General features: G+C 32.3%; 2 protein-coding genes across 2 annotated transcripts; both read left to right on the top strand.

Annotated features, from left to right (window-relative positions):
• Nucleotides 1-6,443: 6,443 nt before the first annotated feature.
• LOC118060489 (lysine histidine transporter-like 8) lies at nucleotides 6,444-8,873 on the top strand. Its single transcript, XM_035073712.2, has 5 exons — nucleotides 6,444-6,881; nucleotides 7,119-7,258; nucleotides 7,340-7,773; nucleotides 7,997-8,128; nucleotides 8,294-8,873. Exons 1-5 carry the CDS (start codon nucleotides 6,559-6,561, stop codon nucleotides 8,786-8,788), a joined length of 1,524 nt encoding a protein of 507 aa, XP_034929603.1. The 5' UTR covers nucleotides 6,444-6,558; the 3' UTR covers nucleotides 8,789-8,873.
• A 1,903-nt stretch (nucleotides 8,874-10,776) lies between these two features.
• On the top strand, nucleotides 10,777-14,578 carry LOC118060455 (lysine histidine transporter-like 8). Its single transcript, XM_035073681.2, has 5 exons — nucleotides 10,777-10,916; nucleotides 11,181-11,320; nucleotides 12,528-12,961; nucleotides 13,540-13,671; nucleotides 13,836-14,578. Exons 1-5 carry the CDS (start codon nucleotides 10,777-10,779, stop codon nucleotides 14,328-14,330), a joined length of 1,341 nt encoding a protein of 446 aa, XP_034929572.1. The 3' UTR covers nucleotides 14,331-14,578.
• The last annotated feature ends 645 nt before the right edge of the window (nucleotides 14,579-15,223 follow it).

The raw sequence follows: 15,223 nt of genomic DNA, 5'->3' as shown, positions 1-15,223 counted from the left end.
AACTCAATCCCTAATAAATTTAATGTTAAAAGATAAAATAAAAAAAATATTGTTCTACTAAACTATGTGAGTAGCTCCCATTGTTAGTTAATTACTATACTATAGTTTTAGAAGAAATAATAACGAAACTTGAGTCCTAAGGGTGTGTTTGTATCTCGGAAAGTAGTTTTTGAAAAACTACTTTTTTCAAATTTTTTTGTATTTGTTTGCTATTAGAAAAGTTGGTCAACGAAAAACACTTTATTGTCAAAGAAAAAATTAGCTTGATTTTCAGGAAAGTGTTTTCCTTTTATTTTGAACGGAAAACACTTTTCTAAGGAGTTGTGAAAAAATTAAAGATATCATATTATTTACTGATTATGTCAAATTTGATCCTCAAACTTTTGATTGCTATATATTTTGTTCGAATCTGTTTTTTTTTTTTTTTCAAATTCATCCCTTAAAATTTAATTTTTATATTAACTTTGGTCTTTATTTTTATGATTGTTATTTACTTTTTTCTTATTATTTTTTTTATTGAAATTTTTTATCTATCAAATTTGGTTCTCATTCTTTTGATTGTTACTTATTTTATTTAAAATAATTTGTAAAATTGTAATTATTATTATTTTAATTTCATCATCTTTTAATTTTTTTTATCTGTTAGATTTTATCTCTATTATTTTGATTATTATTTATTTTATTTGAAATAATTTATGAAATTATATTTTTTTTTCAATTCCATTCCATTCAAAATTTTTAATTTGTAAGATTTATACCTTATTATTTTAATAAACTTGAAAAAAAATAAAAATTAATAAGCTATTTTCCAGCTTATTTTACATAACATAATCAAATACTAGAAAGTGTTTTCTAATTTATTTTTTATTACAACATCAAACATTGAAAAATAATTTAATTTTTTAGAATTTATTTTTAAAAAAAACCACTTTTTTTTTTTTTAAAAAAAATATTTTTCTATAAACAAACATGACGTAAATCTTAAAGCAATTCAACCTTGTTGTCCCTAACAACTAAACCAAGCTCGTGGGGGGGCTATCTCTTTCCTTTTTTCAACAAGGGTCCTTCTTTAACGTGTTGCTAACATGGAGGGCCGGGCATGCTTGCCCCACTTCATCAAACCTGACAAGGCGCGCACCTTGGGGTTGGTGGTGTTTATTATTGGGTAACGAGGTTTTAAAAATAATTTTTAAAAAAATAAAATTAAAAAAATTTATTTTAATATTTTTATTATATAATTTTTTTTAAACCACAACTACTATAATTTTTAATTTGTATTCATTGAATAAACTTATCTACTTTTTTGACAGAGTAATTCGTATTTATTTTAATTTTCATGTACGGATCTTCTATAAAGATAAAGAATAGTTTATTTTGGGAGTGTGATTACAATTATTTTTTAAAATATTTTTTACTTAAAAATATATCAAAATAATATATATTTTTTATTTTTTTAAAAATTATTTTTGATATCAACATATCAAAATGATTTAAAAACATAAAAAAATATTAATTTAAAATAAAAAAAATAATTTTTTTTTTAAAAAAACTTTTAAAATGTAAAAACAAACATGAACAAAAAGCATAGTTATATTTTAAGAATCATGATTGTGACTTGTGGTGAGCGCGAAGCAAGGATTAAGGGTTGCCATAAAAATCTTATCTTCTCCTTCTAGTGAAACTTCTATTGTTTCTTTAGTCCAACATGAACAAAATAAAGATGATACTTTATTTATTTATTTTTTGAAATATTAAGAAACACCATTTCTATTGCTAAGTTACATGAGTGAAATACAATATATGCTATGTTTTTCGAATTTATTTATTTATTTTCATTTTCCCATTGGACTAGTTAACATTATGGAATGAATATATAGAGTAACGTGGAACATGCATTATTAAAAAAATAATCTGAATTATCTTTAATTAATTAATATGAGAGTAAGAACAAGTGAACAACTATAACTCTTATTCTTTTCATTGAAAAAAGAAAGCCACATAGAATATAGACTTCGAGATGCCAGTTAGGTTAAGTCCACAAAACAAGGACGATCAACGGTAAAAATTCTTTAAAAAGAAGTCGCCTATAGCAAGTCAATGTTGTAGATGTCTTACAATGACCAAAACCAATACATAGTAATGGAATTTCATCTCACAACATTACAAAGTCCAAGATTTAACATTAAAGGCGATGATGCTCCAAACATTAGGTATAAGATTCTTTGGTTGTTGGATTAGGAGTCAAACAAAGTTTATTGTTTAAGAGTTTTTATTCTCCAACTTTATAGAAATTGTCTACCAATGAATGCCTTTTGCTTTTCATTTTTTTTTTTTTAAAGATTTGAGTATTCTCCAATAATAAAATTAGTAATTTTTAAAAGGAAAAGAAGTAATAACTACAATAAAAAGCATTCAGTTTCAAAAACCAAAGTGTTTGTTCTTGTTTTGATGTAATAAATATTTTAGTACTTATAAGAATTTATTTATTTTGAATAGAAGTTCTAAACGTCTTAACATGAATGGCCGGAGAAGTATTTATATTCTTCATATCTAGTAATCCCATATACCCTAAAAGGGTAAAGGTGTATATTTCCATCATAACATTAATGAGGATTAGACATTACATATATAACCAAAATAACATATATATAAAAAAAAAAGATACAAGAATTAAATATTGATGGGATTAGACATCACATTCATAACCAGTTAAATATGCTTGTCATTATAATTAATGAGAGATAAATATCTTAGAAATTAATATTAATAAGAGATAAATATCATTGATATTAACTTTCATAGCGGTCTATCAAGAAAATAAATAATAAAATTTCTTCTCGTTCTTTAAGGATCTTTCATTACTAGTTGTTGTCTGTTTAGGGCCTTCTTTGACACCTGGATTCGGCACTTAGCTAAACTCATGCCAAGAGGGGGGTTCATCTTGGGACAAGTCTTTTTATTATTTAGGCTCAGCTTTTGACCAAGTTCATGTCGGGTTAGGTCTGCCTAGAAGCAAGTCCCTTTGTCATTTGAGGTCCGCGCTTAGCTAGTCCCATGTCAGGTTGGGTCTATCCTGGGATAGGTCCCTTAACACTTAGACTTAATGTTTGGTTGAGCTCATGCTAAGTTGGGTTAATTTATGGGCACATCCCCTTAGCACTTAGGCTCAGTGCTTGGTCAAGCTCATACCAAGTTAGATCTGCTCTAAAGCACATCCTCTTTACTCTTAGATTTAGTGTTTAGCCGAACCCATACCAAGTTGAATTCACCTCAACCATCTTCTTACTGGGAAGGGTTTAACTCTAGCTTTCTCTGCAAGAAATGAACTCTTTGGTTGGTCAAAAAGGCAGTGATTGGTTTGAAATTACTACATTACAAAGAATCAAACATTCACATCAACAATATTTTTTCCTTCGGATTAGTGAATTAGAGCCAGCCAGGACTGACCTAGTGTGGAACTAAAATTCTTCTTGATCTATCAAATAAATAGCTAGGTTTTAAATTATGAATTCATTCGCTTGGTTTTACAATGATATTATATAGACAAATAAGCAAATGGGTAAAACTAATAATTTATGGAGCTAATTGGCTCGGCGGTGCAAGCATTACCTGTTATGGGGCAAAGGGACGAAATTTCTCAAGTCGCATAACAGGCGCAGCATAAAAGCTAGGAAAAAGTTATTCCATAAGTGACCACTGTCTGGTGATTCTTTCCTCGGAAACACCTTGCTGTTGCTTATCAAACATTGCAGGATTAAAGTGCCAAACAAGATAAGTCACCACCAAAGCTCCTTTGGAATTTAACCTTTCGAGCAATAATTCTGAGGGGGCAAATTCACCAGTTCAACCAATAATTCTTCGAGTGGAAATTAAGATGGACCAATAAGGACTCCTTTTTAATTCTGGAGACAATTGAAAGAGATGTTTGCAAATCGATCGGTTCAAAAATCAGCGGATCCTCGAAGGTGGTGTACCAAAAATATGTTCCCTTGATTGTCTTTTATTTATTTACTTTTTGGTAGAAGTGGAAGGGCTCTGATCAAGACTTGAGAATTAAGATCGGCAGGGACAGCATTTGATCTCAATTTCTCCTCCACCTCTTTTTGCTGGCCATGGATATTTACCGGTCGGTTTTTTAACTATTTATATTTAAACTTGAATTTAAAATAATTATTTGATCCCGATTGAGTATTGATTTTTTATACTCGAATCTCATCTGATTGGGTTTCGGATACTTATTGGGTATCCATAACCTGAACTCAAATAATATAATTTATAACTATTTAGTATATAATAAGGTTGATATGCATGTAATTTTTTCAAATTTTATTACTATTTATTTATTCCAAGTTGGGTGGGTTAATATCCATATTAAAAATAAAATCTAACTTTCAACCTTGAGATTTTACTCGAAACACGATCGGGCCTAAAAGTTCTCTATAAATTCATGTCAGTTGAGTAGGTATCTATCAATTTCAGGTTAAATTCTCATCCTAGTTTTCGCAGGGAAAGGGCTTTGTTGTGTGAGGGTCTTCTTGATAAAGTTTACATCTCTCTCTTACCACTTTCTTCTTCTTTTGTTAAACACATGATACTTGAAAATTAAAGAAATCCAATTGCTTTGAAAACTTGTTACCTCGTGGAAAAACGTCGTGGATCTTTATAAGATTTTTTTTAATGATCATTGTATTTTTAACCTTCTTTATGTACACAATAACAAAAAAAAAAAAAAAAAAAAACTAAAAAAAAAGGAATTTATTATACCTCTTCTTCTCGTAAAATATTATTCACTAAAATAATATTTTGTTTATTTTTTATTTATATTTTTTTAATTTTTATTTTATCTTTTAATTTAATGTTAGGTTTATTAGAAATTAAATTTTTATATATTTTTAATTTATTTTTAATAATGTTATCTCGAGCTTATAACTCGGGTTAAGTTTAATAAGTTAACTTAGTTGACTCGAGTTTTTTTTTTCAATTTCATAATTCAATATTTAATTGGTTAGAAATTAGGTTTTATGATTTGTTTTGGTTTGCTTTCTATAAAGTTATTCTCATTTCATAAGTTAAGTTATGAGTTTGACGAGTTAACTATAGTTAACTTAAGTCATTTTTTTAATTGATTTAATTTTATCTTTCAACACTAGGTGATTGTAAATTAAGTTTTATAATTTTATTTTTTCAACTCGGGTTGATCTGATATAATATGTTATCATTTCAATATTTATATTAAAAGACTCATCTTAAATATATATTTTTAATTAAATTATTTTTTATCGATCATCTGAGTTGTTTGTAGACTTATCAAAAAAAATTAGGTAATATCAAATCAATCTTTCATGGTTTAATTTTTTTTTTATTAGAAAAAATATTAGTAAGGTCTATTTTTTTGTTTTTTTAGTTAAAGAAAATAAGTAAACTGAACCGCTACGTAACGTATAAAGTGTTTTTTCTAGGACTTCAGTGGTGAAACATGTCCCCGTGTTTCATTGCCCTACCTTCTTCTAGGGTCTCGAGATTTGAGATTTGAGGCATCTCACCCACTTCGATGAAAGTAAAAAACACGCCCCACGCTTTGATTGCACGAAATAAATGCCACAACCCATCAATGGTGGGTCAAAAATCATCATTATTATTATTATTGTGTATCTGGTGGTTGAATTCAGAATGAAATTTACCTTTAAATGAGAAGAATATATAAGTTTTGTCCATTAACGGTAACTCTCTTTTTTTAAAAAAAAATGTTTTTTCCTCTTTGGACAGGAATTCCAAGGAGTTAGATGGGAGAGGAAGCTGGGATACAAGAAATTTCTTTGAAATAACCACGCTGGCTCTTCGGGCCGCCTGTTCTCATGAGTCATTATCCCTCTCAAACGAGTTTTCCTTTTCTTTCTTTCTTTTTCCACTTGTCTTTCCCATTCACGCACCTAAAGAAAAAGTATAATGGTTACAAGAACTGTTGAAGACCCGTGTTTTGTCTTGGGTTGGTGAGTTTTGGACAAGGTTCTAGGTTTTTGAATTGAATGTGGTTTTACATTTTTCTTTTTTTAAAAAAAACAACCATATCACTTTATATATATATATATATATTTTTTTTAAAAACATTATTGATAATTTTTTTTTCTGATTCTGATGGAGTCAAATAAAATCATAAAATAACCTACCGAGTCATCAAAGTTTAATTAAATCAACTCCGAAATAATTAAATGACAATCCATCCACTTTTTTTAACATGATTTGGAAGTTCAATGTTCGATTTGTTTTGGAAAATCTTTCGGATTATACTCCACTTAGCTGGTGATTGGCATTAGTTTAATTATGGGTAGAAAAACAGGACGTCATTTTGTGATGTCAACTCATGCTGCAAGCTTGTGACGTCGTATATAGTTTAATCATGCGATGCGTGTTCTATATCAACACACGGCATTCCCACATTCGCTAGCTGAAGGTTGCCGCTGTCACGCCTTCTCAGCTTTAGTTGCTTCCACAAATTGTTCCCACGAGAACTGTGAGGTTGTAAGAAATAATCAAGCAAAAGCAAAACACAGAAAAGTCATGGGAGAAATTGGCAATGTTGAACAATTACCTCTCCACAACCTTCCCAGTACAGCCTCCGGCCCGGAAGTATCTCTTCAAGTCATCAATGTTGCAGCAAGTTCCATGCGAGAAATGCAGAGTGCTGCTACGAGTACAAGCATGGGGGTTTATGATTCCTCAGATAGTTCAGGCTACCTGTCTGAGATCAACCCACAAGAAGCTTGGCTTCCTATTACAGAATCAAGAAATGGCAATACTGTTACTTCCGTGTTTCATTTACTTTCTTCAGGAATTGGGATTCAAGCCCTTCTACTTCCTGTGGCATTTTCCACTCTTGGATGGTAAGTCAAGCAAGAACATTTTTTTCTCTCTTGACAGATTCTCCGACGCATGCATCAAAAAGCTATCTCTTGCATAATTTTTAATGTCTTGCTTGGTAAAAATAGACTAGAAAAAGAAACAGCATAAGCTAGCAATTTTAAATGGCTGAGCTATAGCCAATTGGGCAAATACAAAAAAGGGAAATATTAAATTAATGATGGCTTGCTGAGTCATGGTAAATTCTCCAATGGTTGCAGGGCATGGGGAATCATATGCTTGTCGCTAGCATTTACCTGGCAACTCTATACCATATGGGTTCTTGTCCAACTTCATGAATCAGTACCTGGAATTGGAACTCGCTACAGCAGATATCTCCAACTTGCAATAGCCGCCTTTGGTTAGCACCAAAAATTTCAAATTTCTAGGTAGATTTTCTTGCTTTTTTTCAGGTAACTTATGTTATTGTGTCTGTGGACAGGCCCAAAACTTGGGAAGTTGCTGGCTATATTCCCAGTAATGTATTTATCCGGGGGCTCATGTGTGTTGCTGATTATCAGAGGAGCTGGAACAATGGAGCTTTTCTTTAAAATGATGTTTGGAGGTGAGGCTACAAGTGAAGACAATCCATTGGTAGGGGCAGGGTGGTTTTTGGTCTTCACTTGCATGGCTATAGCATTGGCTCAACGGCCTAACTTGAATTCCATTTCTGGGTTCTCCCTCATCGGTGCAGTCACTGCCATTGCCTATTGTACTCTGATCTGGGCACTGCCAATCTCTAAGGGCAGGCCTACCGGAGTATCTTATAATTCACAGAAGGAGGAATCCGGCACGTCTGAAATGTTTGATGTCTTGAATGCAATTGGGATGATTGCGCTTGCTTTCAGGGGTCACAATCTTGTGCTTGAAATCCAGGCAAGAATACTCCAACGATCAATTTATTACTATTTTTTTTCTTTTTAGGCTACTTAAATTAGTAATACATATAAAAATTGAAGGCCCAGAAAAAAATATTAAATTACATGACATGTCCTGCTCTCATTTGGGCCGAGGGAAGCCCATTAACATTTGTAATATCTGTACCTTTCTTAGCTTCTATATATATAAAAGATTAAAGAGTATGTGATGTTTGATGCAGGGCACCCTGCCTTCAAGTTCAAAATGTCCATCCAAAAAGCAAATGTGGAGAGGAGTGACTCTCTCATACATAATAATAGCCATGTGCTTGTTTCCTGTTGCAATTGCTGGGTTTTGGGCTTATGGAAACAAGGTAAAACCACAGCTTTCTGTTCTCTGTTCTGCAGTCAATTTATTGCATCCCATAATCCTGAAAACTGCAGGGTAATGAGTGATGACATATCATTCAACTACTTTTAATTTCAGCATCACGGCTAATCTTTTGCATATCCTTAATTATTTGCTACTGCTTTGGCAGATACCCTCGAATGGAGGGATGTTGACTGCATTTATGCAGTTCCATGGACACGACACCTCAAAATTCGCGAAGGGCCTTGTCTACCTGCTAGTAGTGATTAACTGCCTGAGCTCATTCCAAATCTACGCCATGCCAGTTTTCGACAACCTGGAATTCAGGTACACTTGCATGAAGAACAAGCGGTGCTCGTGGTGGGTTCGCACCGGGTTTCGGCTTTTTTTCGGAGCATTGGCCTTCTTTATAGCTGTGGCTTTTCCATTTTTACCTAGCCTGGCTGCTTTAATCGGAGGAATCGCGTTACCCCTTACACTGGCTTATCCATGTTTCATGTGGATTTCGATCAAGAAACCCCGTCAAAAGGGCCATGGTGTCATGTGGTGTCTTAACCTAGGACTTGGATGCTTAGGCATGGTTCTGAGTTTTCTATTGGTCGTTGCAGCAGTTTGGAATTTGGCTACCAAAGGCCTGCATGCCAACTTCTTCCACCCCGAATGATAGTTGATCATGAGTGTAGAAAAAAGCTACAATTTTTTGTATATGTTAATTCACTTAATATACCAAATTATGTGTAAAATTTCAACTTCGAATTCTCAAATTATAAAATCTTATATCAACAAACTTCTCTTTTTTGAAGATCGATGGTTTCCCTTGCCAATCTATCATTTGATAATTTTCATTGTCCTCGTGTCAACTTTGTTCATCAATTCGTTTCATATATTAAAAATATTCTTGCTGGCTTCAATGACCTTGTTCTACAGATCTTTGGGTTCTGATTCCTTGTTCCCTGATCTAATGGGCCGTGGATCAGAGTATTTCTTATGGGTATATCTTCGGTTTCTTTACATTTACCCCGGTTCTTAAAATTACAACTTGACTGGTAAACTTTTGACGTATGCACGGTTTACTTGGTAAATAAATCTAGATGATACTTGGCTTCAAATAATTTTTTTTTTAATTTTTGAAATGATTTGTTGTGGAAAAATTAATTAAGCCAAATTGACCTCACAAATAGGTTACTCCAAAGCCGAGTTTAACAACTTTTAAGCTTTAGATAAAAAGAGAGGTATTGTTATTTTAGACATGTTTTAAAAATATATTTAATTATCTTGAAAAAATATTAAATTAATGTTATTTTAGTGTTTTTTAATTATTTTAATGTGCTAATATAAAATATTTTAAAATAATTATTTTAAAATAAAAAATAATTTTAAAAACACTCTACACCACCATTTCAAAACGGCACAAGGAGGAGAATGATACCAAGTTGGAATTATAATCTTGTGTGTTGTCTTTTTATGGTTTGGACAATGGTACCAAAAAATAACCTCTTATTTTAATATTAAAAATTATTTTTCAACATAAATTCTTTAACATAATTAAAAATAAATTGTGATTCCCTGTTTTGAGCAATTGATTTGATCTTGGCCCGACAATTATTTTCATTAGTCTATTATTTGTTATAGTCTTTTTTTTAAAGCTTGTGGAACCGGCTGTTCCTCTAACTTATTGTGTAAGTTACTTTGTTTTTTCTTCTTTGTAGACCTGTGGAGTCATTTATGATTGATTTTTTAATTATGTGATTAGTTTTTAAATTTATCTCTGCCTTTTTTTTTTTTTTTTGTAATATTATTTTTAATATTAAAACATAAAGCTATTAAAAAAAAATTAAAAACAAAATTAAGGTTTCACCACAACTCCAAACACACCATGTGTGGACTAAATAATAGTAATTAGATAGGAGGTCCTCCAACTTGTTATGTAAACTACTTTGCCTTTTCTTTTCGTACATAGATATGGAAAATCATGTGTTTTTGAACAATTGATTTAATCTTGTGGAATAAAAAATTTCTTCCTCAACTTTTTTCATGGAATGAAGTGATTTGGATTTGCCGATAGCTTAATTGATTCTAGAGTGAATTAAAGATTTAGTATTTGGATTATATTTAAAATCATTGATTCAAGTATAGGGAAAATTGTCAATAAGTTATAGCTTAATTGATATAATATCTCTCTTATTTAAAAAAGAATTAGAATTCAAGCTTTTTTTATAATAAAAAACTAGAGTAGAGAAATTCGCCCGAAAAACAAATCAAGTAAAAACACTCGGACACCTTGACATTATAAAACGAGATTTTCGTGGAGAAATCGTTTTTCCATTTAATGCATTAATTTATGATTGTCGAAAGCAAATTAGGTTTTGCTTTTTCTTCAGTGACACCACTACCAGATGTGGAGCATGCGAGGATAAGTGTAAATTTAAATTTATAAAATTAATTAGGAAAGGAATAGGATGTCATTGCTGGTGTCATGCGTGATGATTTCTCGTGGTGACATCCCGAGCTTAGTGATATTTATAAACCTCTCATCTGCTACTTCCAATTAAGGCCTTTGTAGGCTTTTTGTTTTTTGCAATATCTTTCTCGGCGACAGCCTCAAGAACTCGAGCAAGTGATATCCAATTAGACTGCAGGACCCACTGGAAGATGGAGGACCCGCAGGAGGCTTGGCTGCCTATTACCGAATCGAGAAATGGCAATGTCGCCACTGCAGTGTTCCATTTGTTATCGTCGGGAATCGGAATCCAAGCCCTTCTACTTCCAGTAGCTTTCGCCACTCTCGGATGGTGAGTGACAGCATCTTATATATATCGACCATATAATATAATCTTTTGGATGAGACCATTTCTCAGACTTGTCTGATTATAAAAAGTGTTTGCTTCTTTAATTGATATTTGATATGTTTAGGTCATGTTGTGCTCATAGATTAAGCATATTTTAGTCCAATTTTTAAAAAATAAATTATTCGATAAGAGATTACTATATATATATATAAATATATATATAAAAGGGGTGCCAGCTCCAATCCGATTCAATTTGAATGGTTGCAGGGTATGGGGGGCAATAAGCTTGTCCGTAGCATTTACATGGCAGCTCTACACCATATGGATTCTTGTTCAACTGCACGAACCAATTCCGGGAATTAGAACTCGCTACAGCAGATATTTACAGCTTGCTATAGCCGCCTTTGGTTAGTTCCACTTCCACCTAAAGGGACCAAATTCTACCTTGATAGTATTACTCTCTTTTTTTAAAAAAAAAAACTAAAGTGGATTTTCATTGTACAAATGCACATATTTTACTATTCAATACATAAGTGTAATTATTTTTATCCTTCCAAAAAAACCATGGCTTGGAAGTCGGGATAATTCTATATTTTTGGACAACCAACATTAGTCTTTAAAAGATTAACATTGCGAGTATATTTGTATTTTTAAAAGTTTTAAGTATGTTGAAATGACTATATTATCTTAAAAATAAAATTTAAAACTAATTTTTTTTTGTCTTTTTTACTTTTTAAAATACAGTAAAGTAATAATTTTAATTTGGAAGCAAAAAATTTTAAAATGCATTTAGGAGCTTTTTAGTCTTTTCACCTTAGCTTAGGTTTTTTGTTATTACCAAGTAAAGCAATGTGTGCAGCACTTTGTGAAGGTGAAAAAATCTCTTCCGCCATGTCATTAAAATCGCCACCGCATCTTTTTCTAGTTTAATTAGCACGTTAGTAATGATGAGATGGTTTATCGCTAGCATAACTTTTTTTTTTTCTTTTTACTTCCCTTGAAAAAATTAAGAGTTGTCCTTTATTTTATTGTTATTTCAACTCCAATTCTTATTCTTTTAATTTCTAATATTTTTTCTTAATCTTTTTGTATAATTTTTATTATTTTCAACTTCATCCTTAAATTTAAATCTATCATATATTATTTTTTCCAATTTGATCCTAATTCTTTTTATTTTTTATCCTTTTGTTAAAGTTGTTTTTTTTTTTAATTTTACTCTTTAATGAAAAAAATATGTCTTACCCTCTAATTTATTTTTTATTTTTATCTTCATTTTGTTAATTGTTATTTTTTTTTGTTTTCGATTCTGTTGTGCAATTAATTTTTTTTTTATTTCATTATTGAACATTTGATTTGGTAGGTGATTTGACTTCACAGTTTTTTCATGTATGATGCTTTCAGTCTAATCATATAAGTCACGTGTTTAAAGGATGATATTTTTTTCTTTTTATTTTTTTTTTGATTTCATCTTTTATATTTAGATTTTTTTTTAAAATTAGCTTTGTAGTGTATAGACATAAATCTGCCATAAGTTATCGCTTATCCTCTTTTATCGCTGCCGTAAGTCCTTTTGTTTTAGAGTACAGATATAAATCTTAAATCGTGTGTGAACAGGTCCAAAGCTTGGAAAGTTGCTAGCAATATTTCCGGTAATGTACCTCTCAGGGAGCACATGTATCATGCTGATTATAAAAGGAGCTGGAGTTATGGAGCTTCTCTTCAAGCTCATGTGTGAAGGTGGGGCTACATGCGATGCCAAGTCTTTGACCGGGGCAGAGTGGTTCCTGGTCTTCACTTGCATGGCTATAGCATTGGCTCAGCGACCTAACCTGAATTCCATTGCTGGGTTCTCACTAGTTGGTGCCATTAGTGCCATTGGGTACTGTACTCTGATTTGGGCCATGCCCATTTCCAAGGACAGGCCCAGTGGTGTGTCTTATGACTCACGCAAGGGGGGATCTAGCGTGGCCGGAATGTTTGATGTCTTGAATGCAATTGGTATAATTATGCTTGCTTTCAGGGGTCATAATCTTGTGCTTGAGATTCAGGTATGAACGAGAAATTGTTGCATTAATGATAATTATACGGAAATCATTAATTTTTGTACCGAGTGTAAGTTCATGTTCAATCTCCAATGAGCCATAGCTAAGTTGAGATTGGCGTGGTCTTTCCCATTAAGATATCTCGAGTTTAATTCTAGAAAAACCCGTGGTTCAATCTGATTATTTTTATTGTCGGGGAACTTAAATTACAGGCATATACTTCTATAGAAACCCTAACGAAATGTACTAAAACAATGCCTTGGCCTCTTCTTGTCTGGGTGTCAAAGAACCATCTCAATCCAATAGCTTAAGCTGTTAGGTGAGGTCCCAGGATATGATTTATATTATTCTCTAACACACCCCCTCAAGTGAAAGCCCTTTGGGCTTGAAACTTGCACAGGTCCACATTACTTTGTGCTTAATTTTTATCAAATAAATGGGGATGATGAGATTCGAACTCGTGACCACTTGTTCATCAAGGCTCTGATACCATGTCAAAGAACCATCTCAACCCAATAGCTTAAACTTTTAGATGAGGTCTCAGGATATGATTTATATTATTCATTCAATGTTTGATGTTGCAGGGAACACTGCCTTCAAGCTTAACAAATCCATCCAAAAGGACGATGTGGAGAGGGGTGAGTGTCTCGTACACCATAGTAGCCATGTGTCAGTTTCCTCTAGCAATAGCTGGATTCTGGGCTTATGGAAACAAGGTAAAAACACAATTTTCAATTTTACAACAAGTGTGTTGCCTCCATAAACCTGATGAGTGTTGAAAGTCGAGCACAATGAGTAATAACATCTCATTTTGCTATTTTAATCTCAGCATCATGGGGAATCTTTTGCATGTGCTAATTATTTGCTACCGCTTTGACAGATACCGTCGAATGGAGGGATGTTGACTGCATTTATGCAGTTCCATGGACGCGACACATCAAGATTTGTGAAGGGCCTTGTATACTTGCTAGTAGTGATTAACTGCCTGAGTTCATTCCAAATCTACGCCATGCCAGTTTTCGACAACCTGGAATTTAGGTACATTAGCATGAAGAACAGGCGATGCCCGTGGTGGGTTCGCAGTGGTTTCCGGCTCTTCTTCGGAGGAATGGCCTTCTTCATAGCCGTGGCTCTTCCATTTCTGCCAAGCCTAGCTCCTTTAGTTGGAGGGATCACCTTACCCTTAACACTGGCTTATCCATGTTTCATGTGGATCTTGATTAAGAAATCACATCAGAAAGGTCACGATGCCGTGTGGTGTCTTAATCTAGGACTTGGATGCTTAGGCATTGTTCTAAGTGTTCTATTGGTAGTTGCCGCAGCAAGGAATTTGGCTATCAAAGGCCTGCATGCCAGCTTCTTCAAACCCCAATGACAACTTATAATTACAGAGCAAAATGCTCCAAATTTTTACAGCATATCAATACTCGTAAAAGATCAATTATGGACTCGTTGACATCGGTTCATATAAATTGTTAATAACTCATTCACCTATTCACTGAATCTGAAAGTGACGATGCCAAATCTATCATCGATCGCATTCCAAAGTTTACTTTCATGGTGGTTGATTTTATTTGGTTAAAAGATTATTTAGTACTATCATAAATTCTGTTTTTTTGTCTTGCTGCTAGGAAAAATCAGTTTGGCTGCCCAAATAATTTTTGTTTAATTGCATTTTAAATCTTAATTTTATAAAAAAATAAATTAAAATAACATTTTTTTTATTTATATAAACTTGTTTTTTTTAGAATTCTTCTCTTAACAATTTTAATTAAATATATATTTTTTAAACTTGCTTTTTTAAAACTGTAACTAAAATATAACCGCAAAACTACAACAATATCAAATATATTAAAAAAGTGTCTAAAAGTATGTTAGTGGTTTTTTTTAAAAAAAAATTTAAAATTATTTATGGTATCAATATATTAAAATAATAATAAAAAAAGAACTAAAACAATTATTTTAAAACAATAAAAATTCAGATAAAAAAAAAACAGATTAAAACTTCAAAACACGCCATAAGGCTAATTATAAAAAGCTAACAATTCCATCTAAACTTGTGAAAAACAAACCGTCATCTCCAATACCACTTGTTGGCCCTAGGCAAAGGTATTATCAGCTTATGATCAAATCCCAATAAGTGAACAGCAAGCCCAATTTGTTTCCAGTGTTATTAAACTCAGCCCGGCCCGGCGGGTTGACCCGGTGGCTGAACCGGTCCGAGTTTAATAAAAGACCGGCTGTGGCAAGCCTGACCAAACCCGAGCG

This window comes from Populus alba, chromosome 4 (genome assembly GCF_005239225.2).
Source record: "Populus alba chromosome 4, ASM523922v2, whole genome shotgun sequence".
In the NCBI taxonomy this organism is placed as follows: Eukaryota; Viridiplantae; Streptophyta; class Magnoliopsida; order Malpighiales; family Salicaceae; genus Populus; species Populus alba.
Note: the sequence above shows the minus strand (reverse complement) of the source record. Positions and strands in the feature narration are given on the sequence as shown.

Bases quoted from the DNA above. Each gene is read 5' to 3' on its own strand.
- LOC118060455 (XM_035073681.2), top strand. From the start codon at position 10,777: ATGGAGGACCCGCAGGAGGCTTGGCTGCCTATTACCGAATCGAGAAAT. The intron at 12,962-13,539 runs GTATGAACGAGA...TTGATGTTGCAG, and splicing joins ATCTTGTGCTTGAGATTCAG to GGAACACTGCCTTCAAGCTT. The intron at 13,672-13,835 runs GTAAAAACACAA...CCGCTTTGACAG, and splicing joins TCTGGGCTTATGGAAACAAG to ATACCGTCGAATGGAGGGAT.
- LOC118060489 (XM_035073712.2), top strand. From the start codon at position 6,559: ATGGGAGAAATTGGCAATGTTGAACAATTACCTCTCCACAACCTTCCC. The intron at 6,882-7,118 runs GTAAGTCAAGCA...CAATGGTTGCAG, and splicing joins GCATTTTCCACTCTTGGATG to GGCATGGGGAATCATATGCT. The intron at 7,774-7,996 runs GCAAGAATACTC...TGTTTGATGCAG, and splicing joins ATCTTGTGCTTGAAATCCAG to GGCACCCTGCCTTCAAGTTC.